Source organism: Patagioenas fasciata, chromosome 2 (assembly GCF_037038585.1).
Source record: "Patagioenas fasciata isolate bPatFas1 chromosome 2, bPatFas1.hap1, whole genome shotgun sequence".
NCBI lineage: Eukaryota > Metazoa > Chordata > Aves > Columbiformes > Columbidae > Patagioenas > Patagioenas fasciata.
The window spans coordinates 94,238,644-94,255,364 of record NC_092521.1 but is presented as its reverse complement, the minus strand read 5'-3'; the positions used below and the strand labels follow the sequence as shown (position 1 = coordinate 94,255,364).

General features: G+C 41.6%; 1 protein-coding gene across 4 annotated transcripts in view; it reads right to left on the bottom strand.

Annotated features, from left to right (window-relative positions):
- The window catches only part of HIVEP1 (HIVEP zinc finger 1), a 125,639-nt gene that overhangs the window by 21,877 nt on the left and 87,041 nt on the right, over positions 1–16,721 (bottom strand). For all 4 annotated transcript variants that reach the window (XM_065830939.2, XM_065830938.2, XM_071804569.1 and 1 more), the window contains one exon: positions 3,249–9,184. In XM_065830939.2, coding sequence (XP_065687011.1) covers positions 3,249–9,184 — 5,936 coding nt within the window. The remainder of the gene's footprint in view (positions 1–3,248; positions 9,185–16,721) is intronic.

Below are 16,721 nucleotides of genomic sequence, written 5' to 3'. Positions count from 1 at the left end.
CTTTAGACTTGCAGTCTAAACTGTGGTTCCTTCAGGAACTTGTGACCTTTTAAGCAGGAAATCAGTTGCCTTTTTTTTTTTTTTTTATAACCGAAAATCAATTGCTAATCCGTTGGCTGTTTTTGTCGTTGTTGCTTGTTTTTCCAATGGAATATTAATTTCCACAAGGACCTCTAACATTCTCTGTCCTCAGTCTCAATCAGAAAAAATGGTAGGGGAATTACTGGGAGTAAACTGAATGAGGAATTTCAGTTTTTGCTTTCTTTAAACATGGCTTCTGTGATGAAGTTTCCAAATCTCCCAGTTGGCATTGCCTATTCCATTACCAGGTCTAACTGGAGACTGGTAATACAGAGGTATATTGTAACAGCAGTACTACCACCATCCTGGAAAGTGGTTGAAATCCTGCTGCCTGAGTCATTAAAATGGAAATCAGAGAAACTCTGGAGGTGTCAGGTCATACTATCTATCAGGTCTTTGAAATTTTTAATTTCTGCCATCCTATACCTTGCTCATACAATCTGAGATGCCAACTGAACTTTAATTGGTGCTTTCTTGCTGCACTTTCTCCCTTTATAATAGCTTGGAGTAAAACCTGTAAATCAGCTGCAAGCAGACCTTAAGAGCTCTTCATTTTCACCATGCTTGTATGCTTCATTCAAAATGTCAGCAAGAAAGACTGAAGAAAGATTAGTAACTGTGGTTCTTTTGTGGCAGCGGCACTGTAAATGTACCTGACAGCTGCCTATTACAGCATTTAAGTACTCCTAGAGTGTTTAAAAGGGTGCTGTCAAAATATTTTTCAAAATATTATTATCTGTTATTTATATTCTAAACAGAATTTGTTTGTAGACAAAATTTGTTTTTCAAGAGACACACAGTAGCTTTGTTATCACAGCATTTCTTCTGATAGACTGTCCTTAAAAAGTAAAACAAACATGAGTCAATGACACAATTGATGTGAGAGTTGCCTTAGAAAGAATCACTCAACTATGTACAATGAAAAAAGCTAAACCTTCAGATTCTTTGTTTTAATTTAGTACAGCATCTCATAAAATGTATGAGGGAGCAGGCTGAAAAAGGTAACACGAGTTTAAACAAAGGCGGCACACCAATATGGAATCAACAATTAAATTCAGTTACAGCACTAACACAAAGCCACCACTCTCTATGTATTTTCTGCCTGAAATATTTCAGATAAAGTTTTGACCTCCAATATAAATGTTAGCAAAGTCTCCCACAGATTTCAGGAGGCCTAGATTTAACTCCAGTGCTCTCTTGGCCTGAGGGGTTTCAGTGCATTTTCTTGATGCCCCTGTAATTCTGAAATCATTTCTTCCTCTTATACAGTTTCTCATCCTATTTGCTCTTTTCCTCACTGACCGGTCTGTATCTTAGTAAAACACTTAGCCAACGCAGAAACATTACAAGCTGACCTCTGACAGCAACAGCCTCATCACTCATCATCCACAGAAATACGTCTTTTGCCAAGCCTGTGGCATGCCTCCTCTAGAGTCACTTGCAGGCTCTACAGACCTCAATTCCAAGTCCAATGCCCAGAAAGTTTTGCTGAGGGCAGAATGCTGGATTAGGGCAAGTTACAATTGCTCTTACCCTCCCAAAAAGGTTTTCCATGTCCTGAAGGATTCTGGAGAATGGGAGCTCCATCCTGCTTTGCCAGCTCCGAAGAGCTGTTCAGCATCACACATGTGGTGTGCACAGCAAAGAGGAAAAAAGAGTGTGAACTCGTGCTGTATGCCCAGACTCCCTTCAGAAAGCTTTATGGTTTCACTAGATCACAGAGTCATTTTGGTTGGAAAAGACCCTCAAGATCATTGAGTCTGACCATTAACCCAACCATGGCACTAAACCATGTCCCTAAGAACCTTGTCTACATGTCTTTTAAACCCCTCCAGGGACGGTGACTCCACCACTTCCGTGGGCAGCCTGTTCCAATGCCTGACAGCCCTTTCCGTGAAGACATTTTTCCTAATATCCCATCTAAACCTCCCCTGGCAAAATTTGAGGCCATTTCCTATTGTTCTATCACTTGCTACTTGGGAGAAGAGACCAACACCCTCCATGCTACAACCTCCTTTCAGGTAGTTGTAGACAGAGATCAGGTCTCTCCTCAGCCTCCTTTTCTCCAGGCTGAACAGCCCCAGTTCCCTCAGCTGCTCCTCATCAGACTTGTGCTCCAGGCCCCTCACCGCTTCATTGCCCTTCTCTGAATTCTCTCCAGCACCTCAATGTCTTTCTCATGTTGAGGGGCCCAAAACTGAACACAGGATTCGAGTGCCCAGTAAAAGCAAGTACTGAATCCACTAAACAGACATGGCTACCTCTCGTCTCACTGTAAGGGCAGAGCGCCACCTTCACCCATTCACAGAGGTGGTTCAGTTATTAAGGAACGCCAAATCCAGTGAAAACCAGCACAGCTTTGGTCTTCTACATGAAAAAAACTGTCCAGTGAGTGAAATCCTGATCACACATGTGCAACCCTGAGGCAGCTGAGGACATGAGTGACCGCTTTGCTCTGCCACGTCTGACTCTGGGATAACGTGGTGTTTTATGTGGGTCACAAGCATTGCCAGGAGTATATTCCACTGTGCAAGATTTAACATCATCTTTGGAGCCATATCGATCCAAGAAATTGTCAGTGGTTTTATGGCAGTCATAATTTTGTTTTAGACTTTGCTATTTTTGTCATTATTTCACACCACCAGTTAACCTAGGTGGGAGAAAGAGAAACAGTACACTGCTCTGCTCACAGTTAGATGGTCAGCGATGGTGAAAAATTTCCATGGTGTATCCATGGACACCTGTTCAGGCTGAGCACTCTTTATAACAAAAAAAATACCAGCTGTTTTTAAGGCAAAATACGCAATTATGAGCTTAAATTAACCTGTTTTAAGTTGAAAGTGTTTAAAAATATTTATGTCAGAACTATTTTTGTTCTACCCTTTGCAATGAAAAATAGCCAAACACATTCCTGCCACGATAAACTCTCCATATACAGATTTAAATCCAGGAACTAATTTCCATGAAAAGTGATAAATCCTTATGAACAGGTTTCTTAATGGAATTACTCAAGATCTTTTTAGCAGTTTGATCCAGCATAACTAAAATAAATAAGCACTTAGACTATACATGTCAGGCATACTACATTCTCTAAAATAGGAACAAGCATAATTTCCAATGCAAATCCTCTGTAAACAATCAGTATACATCAAACATAGCTAAAGTACCTTGGTTAAGCTGTTCTTCCACTTGCTTGAATAGACCAATACATCACATCTGGGATGAGTAGTTCTGGCTTGAGTGTACAGCGGTTTTTCAGCTTTTTGTTTTGAATTGAGGAGGGAGAGAGCTATCTTTGTCGACAAACCAAGTGGATTGGGATTGTTGGAACTAATGGTCCAGGTAGAATAGGCAGAGATTTTCTGATCGTTTTGCGGCAGATGCAATGGTTTTCTCTTCAGGAGATAACACCAGGTAAAACTCGTCGAGGTCTTGAGGCTCGGAAATGACAACCTCTGCATTTCTCCTGCATTCATCTCAGCCAATGTAGCTACAGGCTTTGCTTGACTGTGGCTGTTGATCTGCTTCCTCTCAATGCTGTTACTTGGGGACCTTCTTTCTTGACTGCTACTTACAGCCTTGAGAAGAGAACTCAGATTATTCACTAGAGACAATTCAGATGGTTTTCTGACAACAAACGCTGGCGATGCTGAAGACTTAATATCTTCAGATTCTGGTGACTCCTGTAAGGTTTCTGAAATCCCAGCGTCAGATGATACACGGTCAGGCAACAGCAGGTCTGAAGTACCAGCTTTGCTGCTCTTTTCATGCTGTGCAACACCATCAGGATCTAGGAGGTGATTTTCGAGAGGCTCTGTGGTACAAACCTGTCTTACCAAAACTGGTTTCTTTTGCTTACTAGTAGGGTCATTAGATCTATGCAGTGGCCTAGCATCTGTCATGCAGGCAGCTCCACTCTCGTCTTTAACACGTTTTTGCTGTTTTTCCATGGCAATATCTAAACTGTTGGCTGGGGAAAGCATTCTTTTACTTGAAGGTGTAGCTTCTGGTTGTGGGAAGAGTCCGCTAACTGGCACCTTCTGAACAATATTTGAAGAGTTTGACAAAAGTGAATTTCTGGTTCCACTTTCTGGTTGTGAATTTTCAAATTCAAATGAATTTGGCAAAGTCCTCTGGTGATCTTTGTGAGATTTTGGCAGCTGAGTTTTGCCTTCAAGCGTTGGCACTGTCGCAACATTAGTTTTGCAAACAGGTTGACTGACCTGATCCTGGGTGACTAAAATGTGGGGAAGGGCTGTAACAGTTGCAAAGCCATAGGATGGCATGCTGCTGTGAATACGGACAGGAACCACAAAAGGAGGAATCTGATGTATTTGACTACTGCAGTTATTAGGGACAATTTGCTTTAAAGGAGGCACAGAATACAGATTAGACATGTCAGACAGTTTGGTCTGAAGTTCAAAGGAGGATGCGTTCTGGTCCACCCCAACCTGACTTGGAACTGTCTGAGCTGATGGAGTATTTTTTAGCAATTTAGAAGAGTATGGCTGACCTATATGTAATGTTTTAACTTGCAGCTGATACTTCGGAGCAAAACAATCCTTTTTTTCATCGGCATGACGAGGAAGTGTGTATGTGCTCACTTGCTCCCCTTGAGCTGATGTTTTACTACATGTCTGGGAAGGCTGATGGGTTGAGGATGGCTGTCCTTGATTACTCAAAATGTGATCTAAAGGCTGATGAACTGAAGACAGGCTAACAGGATTGCAATTGTGAATGGTCGAGTGAGGCCTGGAGTGAGTCTGTGAATGCTGAGTACTGGCAGGAAGCTCCACTGAAGATTTGTCAGAGGTCTGCAGCCTGTGCAATGGCACTGCAGGCGCATCTGCAGCATGAGCTGTCTGAAACGAAGATGTCGATTTAACTTGAGGCTGGTGACTCTCTGGAGCAATATTTAAAGATATTTGTCTTACAAATGGCCCCCTCCTCCTTTCTAGCAGAGGCACGTGTCCAGTTGCTCCATTTGCAGACGACGCTTTCGGAGAGGCTATCTCTACAAGCGTAGCAGGTTTTGACGGAGACATGCTTCCACAGTCAAAAGACTTACTCCTGTAGTCCACAACCTCCATGGAGGGCTGCGTGCAGCTGATCTGCTCTGAGGCCGCACGTCTCATCTCCCGGTAATGAGGCCCAGGCACAGCCAGCGCGTGAGAGCCAGCGGGAATCATGAGGAACTCCGGCAACTTACTCACAGGCTCTGCTTTGGGAGGATTCTCAGCTTTCGAAGTTTCATCTTTATCGAATGAAGCCGAGAAACTGGAGGCATGAGACAAACTACTCTCCCGACTTAGGCTTCTGGAAAGGGTGGAATCAGCGCTTGACTCGGCAGACGAATGCTCCATTTCAGCCAAGCGAATTCTTTTCTTCTTTGGTGGAAGCTTTTCTGTTGGCAATTTTGACAGCGTTTCGCTGCGCTGTGGCCAATTAAACCTTTCCGCCTTTTCCTGATCGCTGTATTGGTTTTCTTGGTCCCTGTCTGGTTCTTCTGTGACCAGTATTTCAGGAACCTGGATGTTATGCTGGCGAACAAGTCTTGACGGCTGAAGTGGTGCACTTCGCTCATTAGAACCTACTTGGCTTCCCTGAATGTCCCCTCTGGGTGCTTCTGACGACAGGGGTTGATGCTGCTGGGGAGTATTCAGATGTCTTTCCTCTTGGATTACAATCGTATTCAAGGAGCAGTGCTTTGCAACCTTCTTGGGCTCCTGAGAAGAAACTGGTGATACTCTTTCAAATGACTCTGATTTCTCAAATGAGCTATTTCTGCTCAGTGAATTGGTGTGCTGTATTACTGAAATCCCAGTCCCTTGTCTTTTCAACTCCACCTTTTCTTGCACAGCTGTACTTGCCTGCTTTTCAATGAGAGGAGCCATCTTTGGCTCGGTAGTTTGATCTGTACCTCGAGCCACAAGCTGAATTTGGGAACTCTGAAGTAGAAGGTTGCTTGGCTGTTGGGATCCCACCACTGTTGTCACACCATGTTTTGAGAGACTGGAAGGATTTGCTGCCTTGCTTTGGCCTTCTGTGTTCTTTGATGGTATGCTCGTATCATTTTGCTGTGGGTCATCGTCATCGCCAACACTCTTCATTTTCCTTCTCTTCCTTATCTGGGGTGTCTGCTCCCAGACGCCAGTTGAAGTAGTGACTCTGTAGTGCAGAATTTGAGGCTGTGTACTGTTTGGAACAGTTTTATGCTCAGGCTCTCGGATTGCTGCCTTAGTTTTAGGTCCATGCAACTCTGAACAATAAAATTTCTTGTGGTTTTCAAAATTTTCCAGTTTTCTGTATCTATTTCTGCAGGTTTCACACTCAAACATCGTTCCTCGCACCTGCGGGGACTTCTTTGCTTTTTCTGAATTTGATCCCTGTGCCAGGGACTTACTCCTTTGCAGTAAAGTTTCATTCGATAAATTACACCCCAGATAACTTTCTTCTACAGACCGCATTGGTCCAAGAACTTGGCTTTCACCAGTAGAAGAATCTTCTATTGCCGCCTGTCTAACAAGGGTCCGAGGATGTCCGCCTTGGTTCAGTGGAGCAGCAGGTCCCGATACAAAAACATCATCGTACAAAGAGCCAATTTTATCATCAAATGACTGACTTCCTCGAAGGGGATGAGAGGGAGGTATTACATTCGGAGGTACTGCTGAGTAACTGGTAGTAGGCATGGAATTACTTCGTGTTATAGGTAAACAGTCCAGGGATGGTACAGAAAGAAGAAAAACTTGCTTGGATTTCTCAGTGGGTGTGAAAGGAGACTTTGGTATATCAGAGCTTGAGCTAGTTCTTCTTCCCATGGGCTTTAAATCAAACTGGAAAGAATCCTTAAATATGTAGGATTTTGGTGAATCTATGCTTCCTCTTCTCGAAAGAGATGTTCTTCTTGGTTTCACGCTATCTAACTGTTTGTCATCCACAACAGCTTCATTATCAGAAATTAACTTTGAGATACGTTCCTCAAGTGTTTTTGTTGCCATGGGAGGTCGCATTTGGCCAGAGAGAATCAGATTTTTTTCAGCACAAACAGTTTGTACCACTGATGCCACCACGCCACTTGCTCGCGCCACACTGGGAAGGTTTTTATTCGGATCTTTCTCAGAGGTCAACAATCCTCTTACAAAAGGAGCTGGTGGGCTCATTGTTTGATCGGCACTTTCAGAACGTGAAAAATAACCAGAATCAGTGCTACCTAAACTTCTAGGGCTCAAAAGACATTTTCCTTGTTGATCTTGGGAACCATCAGTTGCCTGTTGTCTCTGGAGCTGAGCATGCGTCGCTCCTGCTGCAGATCCCAGCTGTTCCTCTAACAGGCCCATTTCTACTTTCTGATATTGCTTTCTGTCATTCTCCTTGAATGAGGCTGTATGTGTTAAATTTGACTGAAGAGCTGCTGCTTTAAAATCCGCTTTTCGCTGTGCTGCAGCAAACTCGGGTGCTGGTTCTGTTACTTTGGGGCTATCGGCCCTTAATGGAGAAACATTTACAGGATGAACTACTACTTTTGGTAAAGCTGGCCTTACTTGAGGTTCTGTATCATGTAATGAAGAGTCACCTGGTATACAGTCTGGGTTGCTTAATGGAACAGGGCTTCCTTTCTGCAACGTTTCTGCACTAGAAATGACTTTCACTATTTGTGCAGGTTCCAGTTCTTGATCATCTTGTCTTTCATCAGCAGTGCCTTCATCTTCGCTTTCACCGCTTTCTTCCACATCTGAATGAATACTAAGTGCTTTGTCCGAGTCATGAGACAAGAAGAGGCCACCTGAATCCGGTTGTAGGACAAGTCCAAGTTTGATAGCATGTGCATGAGATTTTTTGTGCTTGTACAGGTTGCTTTTGGTTTTAAATGAAAACCCACACGTCACACAAGGATACGGTCGCTCTCCAGTATGGGATCGGATGTGCTTCTGGAGAACGCTGGGCTTGGCACAGGCCCGATTGCAATACTCACAGACATATTTCCCTAGCTTTTTAGGCTTCTGGTCTTTCAAGAGGTTACATATTTGTTCTACACCATGGTTTACAACTGATGCTATCTGGGCTGAATTATACATGGGACCTATAGACAAGTGCGTTGAACTCGATGTGCTAATCGACAAAGGTGAAGACGAACTAGCTACTAACTGGTTTTGAGGAAAAACCTGAGTTACAGTGGAAGATGAGGTGTGAACGACAGACGACGTTACTGCTATGCTGTATATCTGCTGGAGCTTGGGGTTTTCTTGACTCTGCTGTTGCACCAGCGATCTAGTGAAACTCGGACACACAACAACCTGGTGATTTTGTTGACTGGTTTTAGGAATAAGGTCTTGTGAATGAGAAACTGATTGGCCTTGTGCTTGTCCAGTCTTGGCTGTTGCTGCTACGTGCACATTGTTTAATGTGCATGGGAAGTAGTGAGTTCCAACTGCAAACTCATGCTGTGACAAAGCAGACTGGTTTTGGATGCTCACTGTGTTTGACGTGAGACTAGAAGAGGTGCTTATAGTTTTATTTGGTCTCAGTTTCTCTATTTGCATCCCATAAGGGGGGCACTCTTGTGCTAAGGTGTTCAGTTCAGGCTCCATAGCTTTTAATAAGACATCGAATGCAGTGCGTGTACATGGGGATGACGTACTACAATCAACAAAATTAATACATTCATTACTGTCAGTCTTTGTTTTACTTGATGAGGAGTTTGAGAGAGACTTCTTCTCTGGAGAGTTCACTTGGTTTGCATCAGTACGCTCCCCTGCCTGTTTACCCAAATCTAAGGACTGATGCGTCAGAGAAAGCTTTGTCTGCATTGATGTCTCAGATTTGGTTGTTTCAACATTTATCTCACTACTAAGCACTCCCCCATTTTGTTTGGTACATTGATTTCCATTTTGCACGGGTCGGTGATCCTGTGCTGTGGTGTGTTTGGAGGCATCTGGAAGAGCTTTTAGCCGCGAAGGGTCTACCTTTTGCTTAACCTTGGCTTCCGCAGGGCTTCTCAACGGCGATTTTGGTATTTTTTTAAGATGGTTTTCAGTCACGATCTTTTTTCTTTTCACACCTTTAATTGTATCTTGGGTTCCTCTAGTACCAGCATCGGTGATTTCTGTTAAAACACAAAGAAAATTAAAAAAAAAGAATCTTAAAACTGGATAATGCAGTATATTTTTATCTGTACCATTTTATGATCTCTAAGTTTCAACAGTAAGCCCTGGAGCAACAGGACTATCCATTTCTCCAGCTTCTAATATTCTTTTTAACAGTAAATGTATCTTAGTGAAGATCTACTTAGTTTTTATCTAAAAAGAGTAATGCTTTTTAACTGATGCTGTAAGACGTTTACAAAAGTAATTCACTAAAGGAAAAGCTTCATGGGAAATGTAAGAAAAGCTACTGAAACAATATTTTAGCATTTTATAGCAACTCCTTTATCTGAAGATAAAGTAAAAAGAAACCCCCTCTCTTGCACTTGTTTAAAAATTCAAATCATTATAGCAGGAAAATGAAAAACCAAGACACAAATCCGTTTTCATGCCGTGTTTGTCGCTTTTTTTCCATCTATATGTTGCAGCAGTCAAGGAATGAAGAAAACTTCCTCGTGGTTATATTTGTAAGCAGATTTATCATGGAAATGGCACAACCACCCACACCATCTGTCAAATACTGTATTTCAGAGCTCCAATTACTGAACTTCAATAGCATTTCAGATGAGCAACTACTGTGGATGAATAGAATCAGTCACACTTAAATGATTTTCTATTTGTGCATCATGAAACAAAATAAACTCAATTTGAATTATTTCATTACTAGCTACACTTGTTGCTGATTTTAAGCAGGTATGCACGCAGAGTTTCAGGGGTGTAGTGAAGAGCAAATGAATTGGAATATTATTCAGTAGAATAATTTCGTAGCAAGTACTTGTATTTGTGCAGAGTCCAATTTCCTCCATCACAAAAATCACATATAGACTGAACACCAGCGCTAACACCGACAAGCCTATTTTTTATAGATACCTGATGTTACCTTTGTTTATTTCAACAGCATGATATTTAGTCTGTTGGTTAGTTATTTATTTTATTTTACTCCTTTCCTAACATCCACTCAGTCACAGCTGCTGCCTCAGCTACCATCTCTGGTAGCGCAGAGGAACCCAAATACTAAATGGATGTAAATCCATTTTCTTAAGCTTTTACAATTCATTCATTAGGCTGTTCGCCAAGACCATATTCATTCGATTGCCCATATTCAAAGCAAAGGAAGGATCTGATGTGACTCGAGGACTGGCCTCTGAAAATGTTCAGCTGCATACACATTTTGGGAAGCTGTACTAAGTCCATGTAGCAGGTTTACTAGCATATACAGTTACTCAGGAACAGAGGTTTATGTGCACTTCTAGGTAAAGAACAGCCTTAAGACAATGTAAAAAGGGACAAAATTATCACAGTCAGCTGCACAGGGAGCTAAGTGGAGAAACCTCAGACTTCCCAGTATCCATCAACCCTTTTGAGTAGCATGAGGACCCTCCTCTTGCAGAAACACCAGCTGGCTTCTACACTGTGGTGGGAGGGAAGCCAACGCATAGTGTATATCTTACAGGAGATACTGGAGCTGATGAATCTAGGGTGAAAGGAAAATCCATGTACAGGAAATCCAGGCAATGCTTAAAGCTCGTCTAACAGCAGAGAATGCAAAGTGACCAGCAGGAGAAGAAAGGCAAGAAGATGTTATGTTTTCCCTGTGTCAGACCAAAACCCAACTGGGATGTGTGCTAACGCCAGACACTTGGAAGTTCAAAATCCCGTTTTCAACTCAATGCCAACTTAAAGCACGCATATATTTACCAAGGGTGAAGGTATATTCAGGAGATTTCCTTGCAAACTGAAAGATTTAAGACTACACAGCACACATAATGTATTGCAAACGTGGAGGTTCCACAGAACCTGACCTCGTCCTGTCACGGTCCAACTAGCGGAAATTTAACTGTGAAGACTAAAAGACTGTTTTGTCACATTCTGCAGTCCCACAGAAGAATCCTTCCACAGAACTACTGGCTCCAAATCCTGGTTATGGGGACCTCATGCTCCTCTTGTGCATCCAGAAATAAATTTCTGCAGTAATTGTTCACTTAACCTTTAAATGAACTTTGCACTTACTGCTTTATCACCGAAACCTATTCATACTAGACTGGATTTAACATATTCAAAACTGAGTAATCTTCCATCATGATGATTTGTGCTTTCCATTGTTTCACAATTAAACGAGCAGCTTATGCTAGTAATTTACCATCAATATTATTAATGGCGATTTCTTTAAAATTCATAGCCTACTGCAACTGTTTTTTCTTCAGCAACAACAAAAAAGAGTTTTACACGAATTGAAGAGAGAATAACAAGGTAATTATATAAAAGGGTGCTTTCAGCCGTGGTTTGGTGATCTCTCTGAAGCGTGGCCACGTTAATTGCGCGTAAGTAATTTGGTTCCTTTTCTGCACACACGGCAGCTTTTATCCCGTCACAATCACGCCTCCACACTGATCAGGCTGCCGGCATTTGTACCGGAGCGCTACGGGGAGAGCTGGGCAAATGACACGTGGCTGGCAAGAGAACAGTGCCAGGAATTGTGAATATTTGAGCAGACAAAGGTGCACAAAAAAACTATGGTGCTTTATACTGCAGGAACTGAAAAATCAAACAATGTGCTGCTTCCTGATGGCCTCAGAATATTAAATAACTACTATCCCTGGCTTTCAACTGTGTAGCACAGAAGAATACGCATATTCAACATGCACCATGCCAGTGAACTGGAAACCAACACAGCTGAAAGATGTAATGTGCCTTAAGAAAGCCTTACAGAAAGTAAAAATGCATCTCTAATCTACCAATAACATAATTTAAAACGTGAATCCATCACAAATACAAGAACAGAATCTTCCATAACCTATTTACTGCTTTTCTTTTTAAAAATGTTGCTCAACACAGGCCAAAGCATAAAAATTGTTACAGAAACTGAAAAGGAAAGAAAAAAGAATCAACAAAGGTAAGGCATGCATTGTGTTAGATACATAAATAGTAATTTTTTTTAAGTCTTCACAGCCATTAACTGTGCTGCTTCTACGACAATAAAATTCCAGTCTTCAGAAATAACGAGAACTAGTTTCTCATTTGTATTTCTGACTCCACCTCTTTTGTGATTCCAGAGATAGAGTCACAGGTGCGCTTCAGTGTAGTCACCTATAAAATCTTGTAAAATGTACTTTCTCTCGAAAATGGCTTAACAACAGTTTATGTCCTGTGCTCTTACTTTACTCCTTGATATTTTAGAAATCCTCATTCTTAACGGAAATATTCACCTCATGCTTGCTAACAACCAATTTTCTAGCATATTTGGTGAAAAAAAGGAAGCCCTGACAACTTTGTTTCACTTATATTTAGCTTTGCGTTCCTTTTGTATAAGTCTTCTTTTTGTATTCCCACTTTATGCTGAAGATATTCCATTCCACGTTTGTTAAACTACAGCTACATGCTTGCACAAAGATCAACTGAATCAATATTTCCAGAGGCAACAAGAAAACCAGTGGAAAACATCAGTCCCAGAATGCTAAACACTCCTCTGCCTTTCAGAGCTACAAACTTTCAGGAGCGTGATAACTTGCCAGGGTTGTGTACCCACATCAACAAGCTGACACTGAACAAAGAGAACATAAAAAACATCTTGGTGTGGATTAAAAAAAAGAAAATGAAGTTTATCTACTTTTTTTTTCTCTCCCTGCCACTCCAGGCGCTCTGCTCGCCTCCCTCCACAATCACAAAGCCCTTCTCATCATTTGGGCAGTAATTCCCCTTTTTCTCCGGTGGTGAAGTGGTGTTGTTGAGAAGTGCCATCACCTCAATCAGGTGTCTGAGAAGTATCTTTTTCATAAGCTGTATTACACCAAATAGGATGAAGTTACCCAGCCCAAGAGAAGAGGTGGTAATGCTGTTGTCCTCAATGCCTCACTTTCACATCCCATCACTTTCCACATCTCCTCAGTGCTTTGCCTGGTTGTCTTTGTTCTGCTTTGCTATCGAGATTCTCTGTTCAATTCTTTTGCTTTGGTATGTGTTCCACACTCAAAACATGACAAGAAAAAAATGATGTTTCTAAACATGACTTTGTTCACCTATAATTTCTCTGCTGCACTTTGCTCTATGCGCAGGAAATACAGCAAAAGAATGCACGTGTGATGGTGTAGATAGCAATCTGGCAGCAAATAAAGGAAAGGTATAAGCGATCTGATTTTTTCTTCCGTAGCATTCGCTGGTGAACTAGACAGAGTCTTGACAAAATTATCTCAATGGTTTTGTTTAAGTAACTTTCAGAACTGCCTGTCTCAAAGCCTACGTGTTATTATAACACCCACTCTCTTTCTCTCCCTTCAAATAGAGCTACGTGCTTGCACTTAAAAAAAAGAGGGGAATAAAGGGGAACCAAAGCAAGGCACCGAGCTCCCTTCTCCCTCAGCGCTACCCTGGGAAACATGGAGCCAGCAACCACTGCCAGCCCCTGCGCTCCAACCAGCGGCACCATCTTCATCTCATCTGCTCACTTCATGTTGCAGAATTTTAAAAATCATTGTAGGCTTCCGTACAGAGATGAGACTTTTCAAATCCAAGTGCTTAAACTTGAGCTCCTAAATCTGCTCTTCACGCCCAAGAGACTGCAAATAAGAGCAAGCCTCTTCTGAAAGTGTTTAAATGCTAATGGATGTCTCAAACGTACAGCTAAAAGGTAACTCTGACACCCAGCAACAGTAGCTATTGAAAGGTGCAAGGCTTTTCAGAAGACAGAGACCATTACCAAGGATCTTATTCTGACTAAAGCTAAGCTTCCTGCTGTATTTAGATAATAAAAATATTCTTATGCTTGACATCCAATAATTATTTTTTATTTTACCAAAACTATCAAAAGCACTCATGAATCATCCCACTGGGTCTGTTTCTACGAATAAGGAAAGAACATGATTATGAGATAAAGAAATAAGTCTTGCTGGCAATTGTAAGGCCACCAGAACTTAATTTAAGTGAAGCAGGGCATAACTACAGTGTGTTTCAAAAACGCAGACCCAATTTCAAAGGGATAGTGATTTCAAATCGGGTCCATCTTTTTGAAACACCCTGTAAAATTCCAGTTTTTATTAAATTGCCTCTTTTGGTTCATACTGCCTCCTACATGTTAAGTACCGCCATAAATATTTTTCCTAAAACTACAGCTGATTTCCAAAGCATAAAAAAAAAAAAATAAAATAATGATTACATAAACCACGCATGCAGTTATGAAAATGTTCATTCAACAGAAAGATGTGAACAAGATTAACCCAAATGTCGTGCTTAATTTTAAGCACAAATAGAGAGGATTTTCAAGTCCACAACCAACAATTTTAACAGCCTTATCTCAGATGCCTAACTTCAGACTTCCTGAGATGGTCACATGGTGGTCACTCCCCATTTTAGAGGTCAGGAGGCGAGTCAAAGGACTTGGGGCACTCCAAGTCAGCAGTAATGTTTGAAAACCTCTGTCAGCAGGCTTGATCTATGCTTAAGAGCATTTATTGTTGAGGACACCAGTTCAAACATTTAGAGAGTGGACCCTTAAAAAACACTTGATCTGTCCATAAAGTACAATTTGACATTAATTAATCAGAAGAGGGGCATGGGGAGCTTTTATATTCAAAGGCTAAAGTAGTCTGATAGGGTTTGAACCAAGTGTTCTTCTATGCCACCGTCTGTCCTTATGTTCATATGAGCAAATACCGGACGATTCCACAAGGTGTGGATGAGATAAGTATGGTTTAATGATTTCATACTGTCTGTAAACAAATGATTATTTTTCTTGGTGTTTTTAACATGCTAAGCTCAGGGTTGATATGTGATCCATTGAAGGTATTATATTGGCTGTCAGCAAGGGAGAGGTTCCCTAATCCTCTTCTAAGAGTCATTCCATGCCAAGTTGTCATACTGAAATAACTATTTTATTAGCATAATTTCTCTTTATTAACCAAAATAGTGAAAGTCCCACAAACATAAGGTTTTGGAAAGGTACACCTGATATGTGCTATCAGTACTCATCTGAACAGAGCCATTAACCTAAATGACAGCATATATTTTTGTACAGTCAAATTAAATCTGAATGCTCTTTGTCATCACACCCTGGTAACCCCATAAAATCAGTGTATCTCCAGTTGATATATTAAAGGTAATAATAGAGAAAATGTATATGGATGTATACACCAAGAAATCATACCCAGTGTACCCCCACTGCTAAAATTCCCAAATTTAAAAACTATTATTTCATAACATCACAAGTAAGTACAGGTGGGAAGGGACCTCAGCAAATCTCTAGTCCAAGCACCTGCACAAATCAGGGCCAGGTATGGGATCAGACCAGGCTGCTCAGGTCTTTGTCCAGTAGGGTCTTGGAAACCTCCAAGGAAAGGGTCTACACAGTCTCTGTGAGCAACACCTTCCACTGCTTGACCATCCTCGTGGGAAACACACTAGATTGAGCCTCTCTTGTTTCAACTTATTCAGATTGCCTCTCCTCCTCCCATCATGCTTCACTGTGAAGACCCTGACTCCATCTTCATGACAACCCACTCCCCAAACAACCTCTTCTGGAGGCTGAATGAGCCCTGTTCCCTCAGCTTCTCCTCACAGGACAAGTGTTCCCACCCTGACAATTGTGGTGTCCCAATACTGAACTCAGGTTTTTTTGGTGTTCCTTCTGCACTGGGAGACCCAAAACTGGACACAGTATCTAAATGTGGTCCAAGGACTGCAGAGTAGGGGAGGATAACACCTTCCCTTGATCTCCTGGCCACATTTGCACCCTCAAGGCCTTTCTGCAGAGCTGCTCCTGGCCCATCAGTCCCAGCTGCTCCTGTTGCAGGGGCTCCTCCAGCCCAGTGCAGGGATTCGCATTCGTACCCAAGACTTATCAGGTCCTCTGGTTGTTCACGCACACAGTCAGTAGCAGCTTAACTTGGACACAAGAATGTAGCAGGAGACAGCGTCACAAGCCTTGTTACTAGCAAAGTTAAAAAAAAAAGAAAAAAGAGAAAAAAAAAAAAGACATCCACCGCTCTCCCCTTGTCCACAAATCTAGTACCTTTATAATAGAAGCCATTTTATGATATTTTAAAGCGGTTTTTGTCAATTTCCCATCTGGGTCAGGCTATGTAACAATTATACACTCTGTGGCTACATGGGGAATGGCACACCAAGGAATCCTGCTTTTCTACTTTTCTTCTTGCTTTACTCCTTTTCCCATTCCCAACTTCCATAAAAAAACAAATAACATCAGTAATTTCTGTGCACACTTCATCTCACTGATGGCAAAATTAACAGGCACCTCAGTGAAAGCAATGCAATCTAAAAATGTTCAGTTTGTGTTACGGGAAGCTTTAGCATCACTAGACATGTGGCTGGCATTGCTTTAGAAGTCTATTTGTATGCAATACACAAGTTTTCAACTAAATACATTGTAAGAAATACCCATATTGCTGGTTACCAAAAGTACACAATAGTTAAGAACATTCAAACATTGTTTAATCAAGTTTAGTACAAAATGTAATGTTTAAACTACGCAATCTACTGTTTCCACTAATT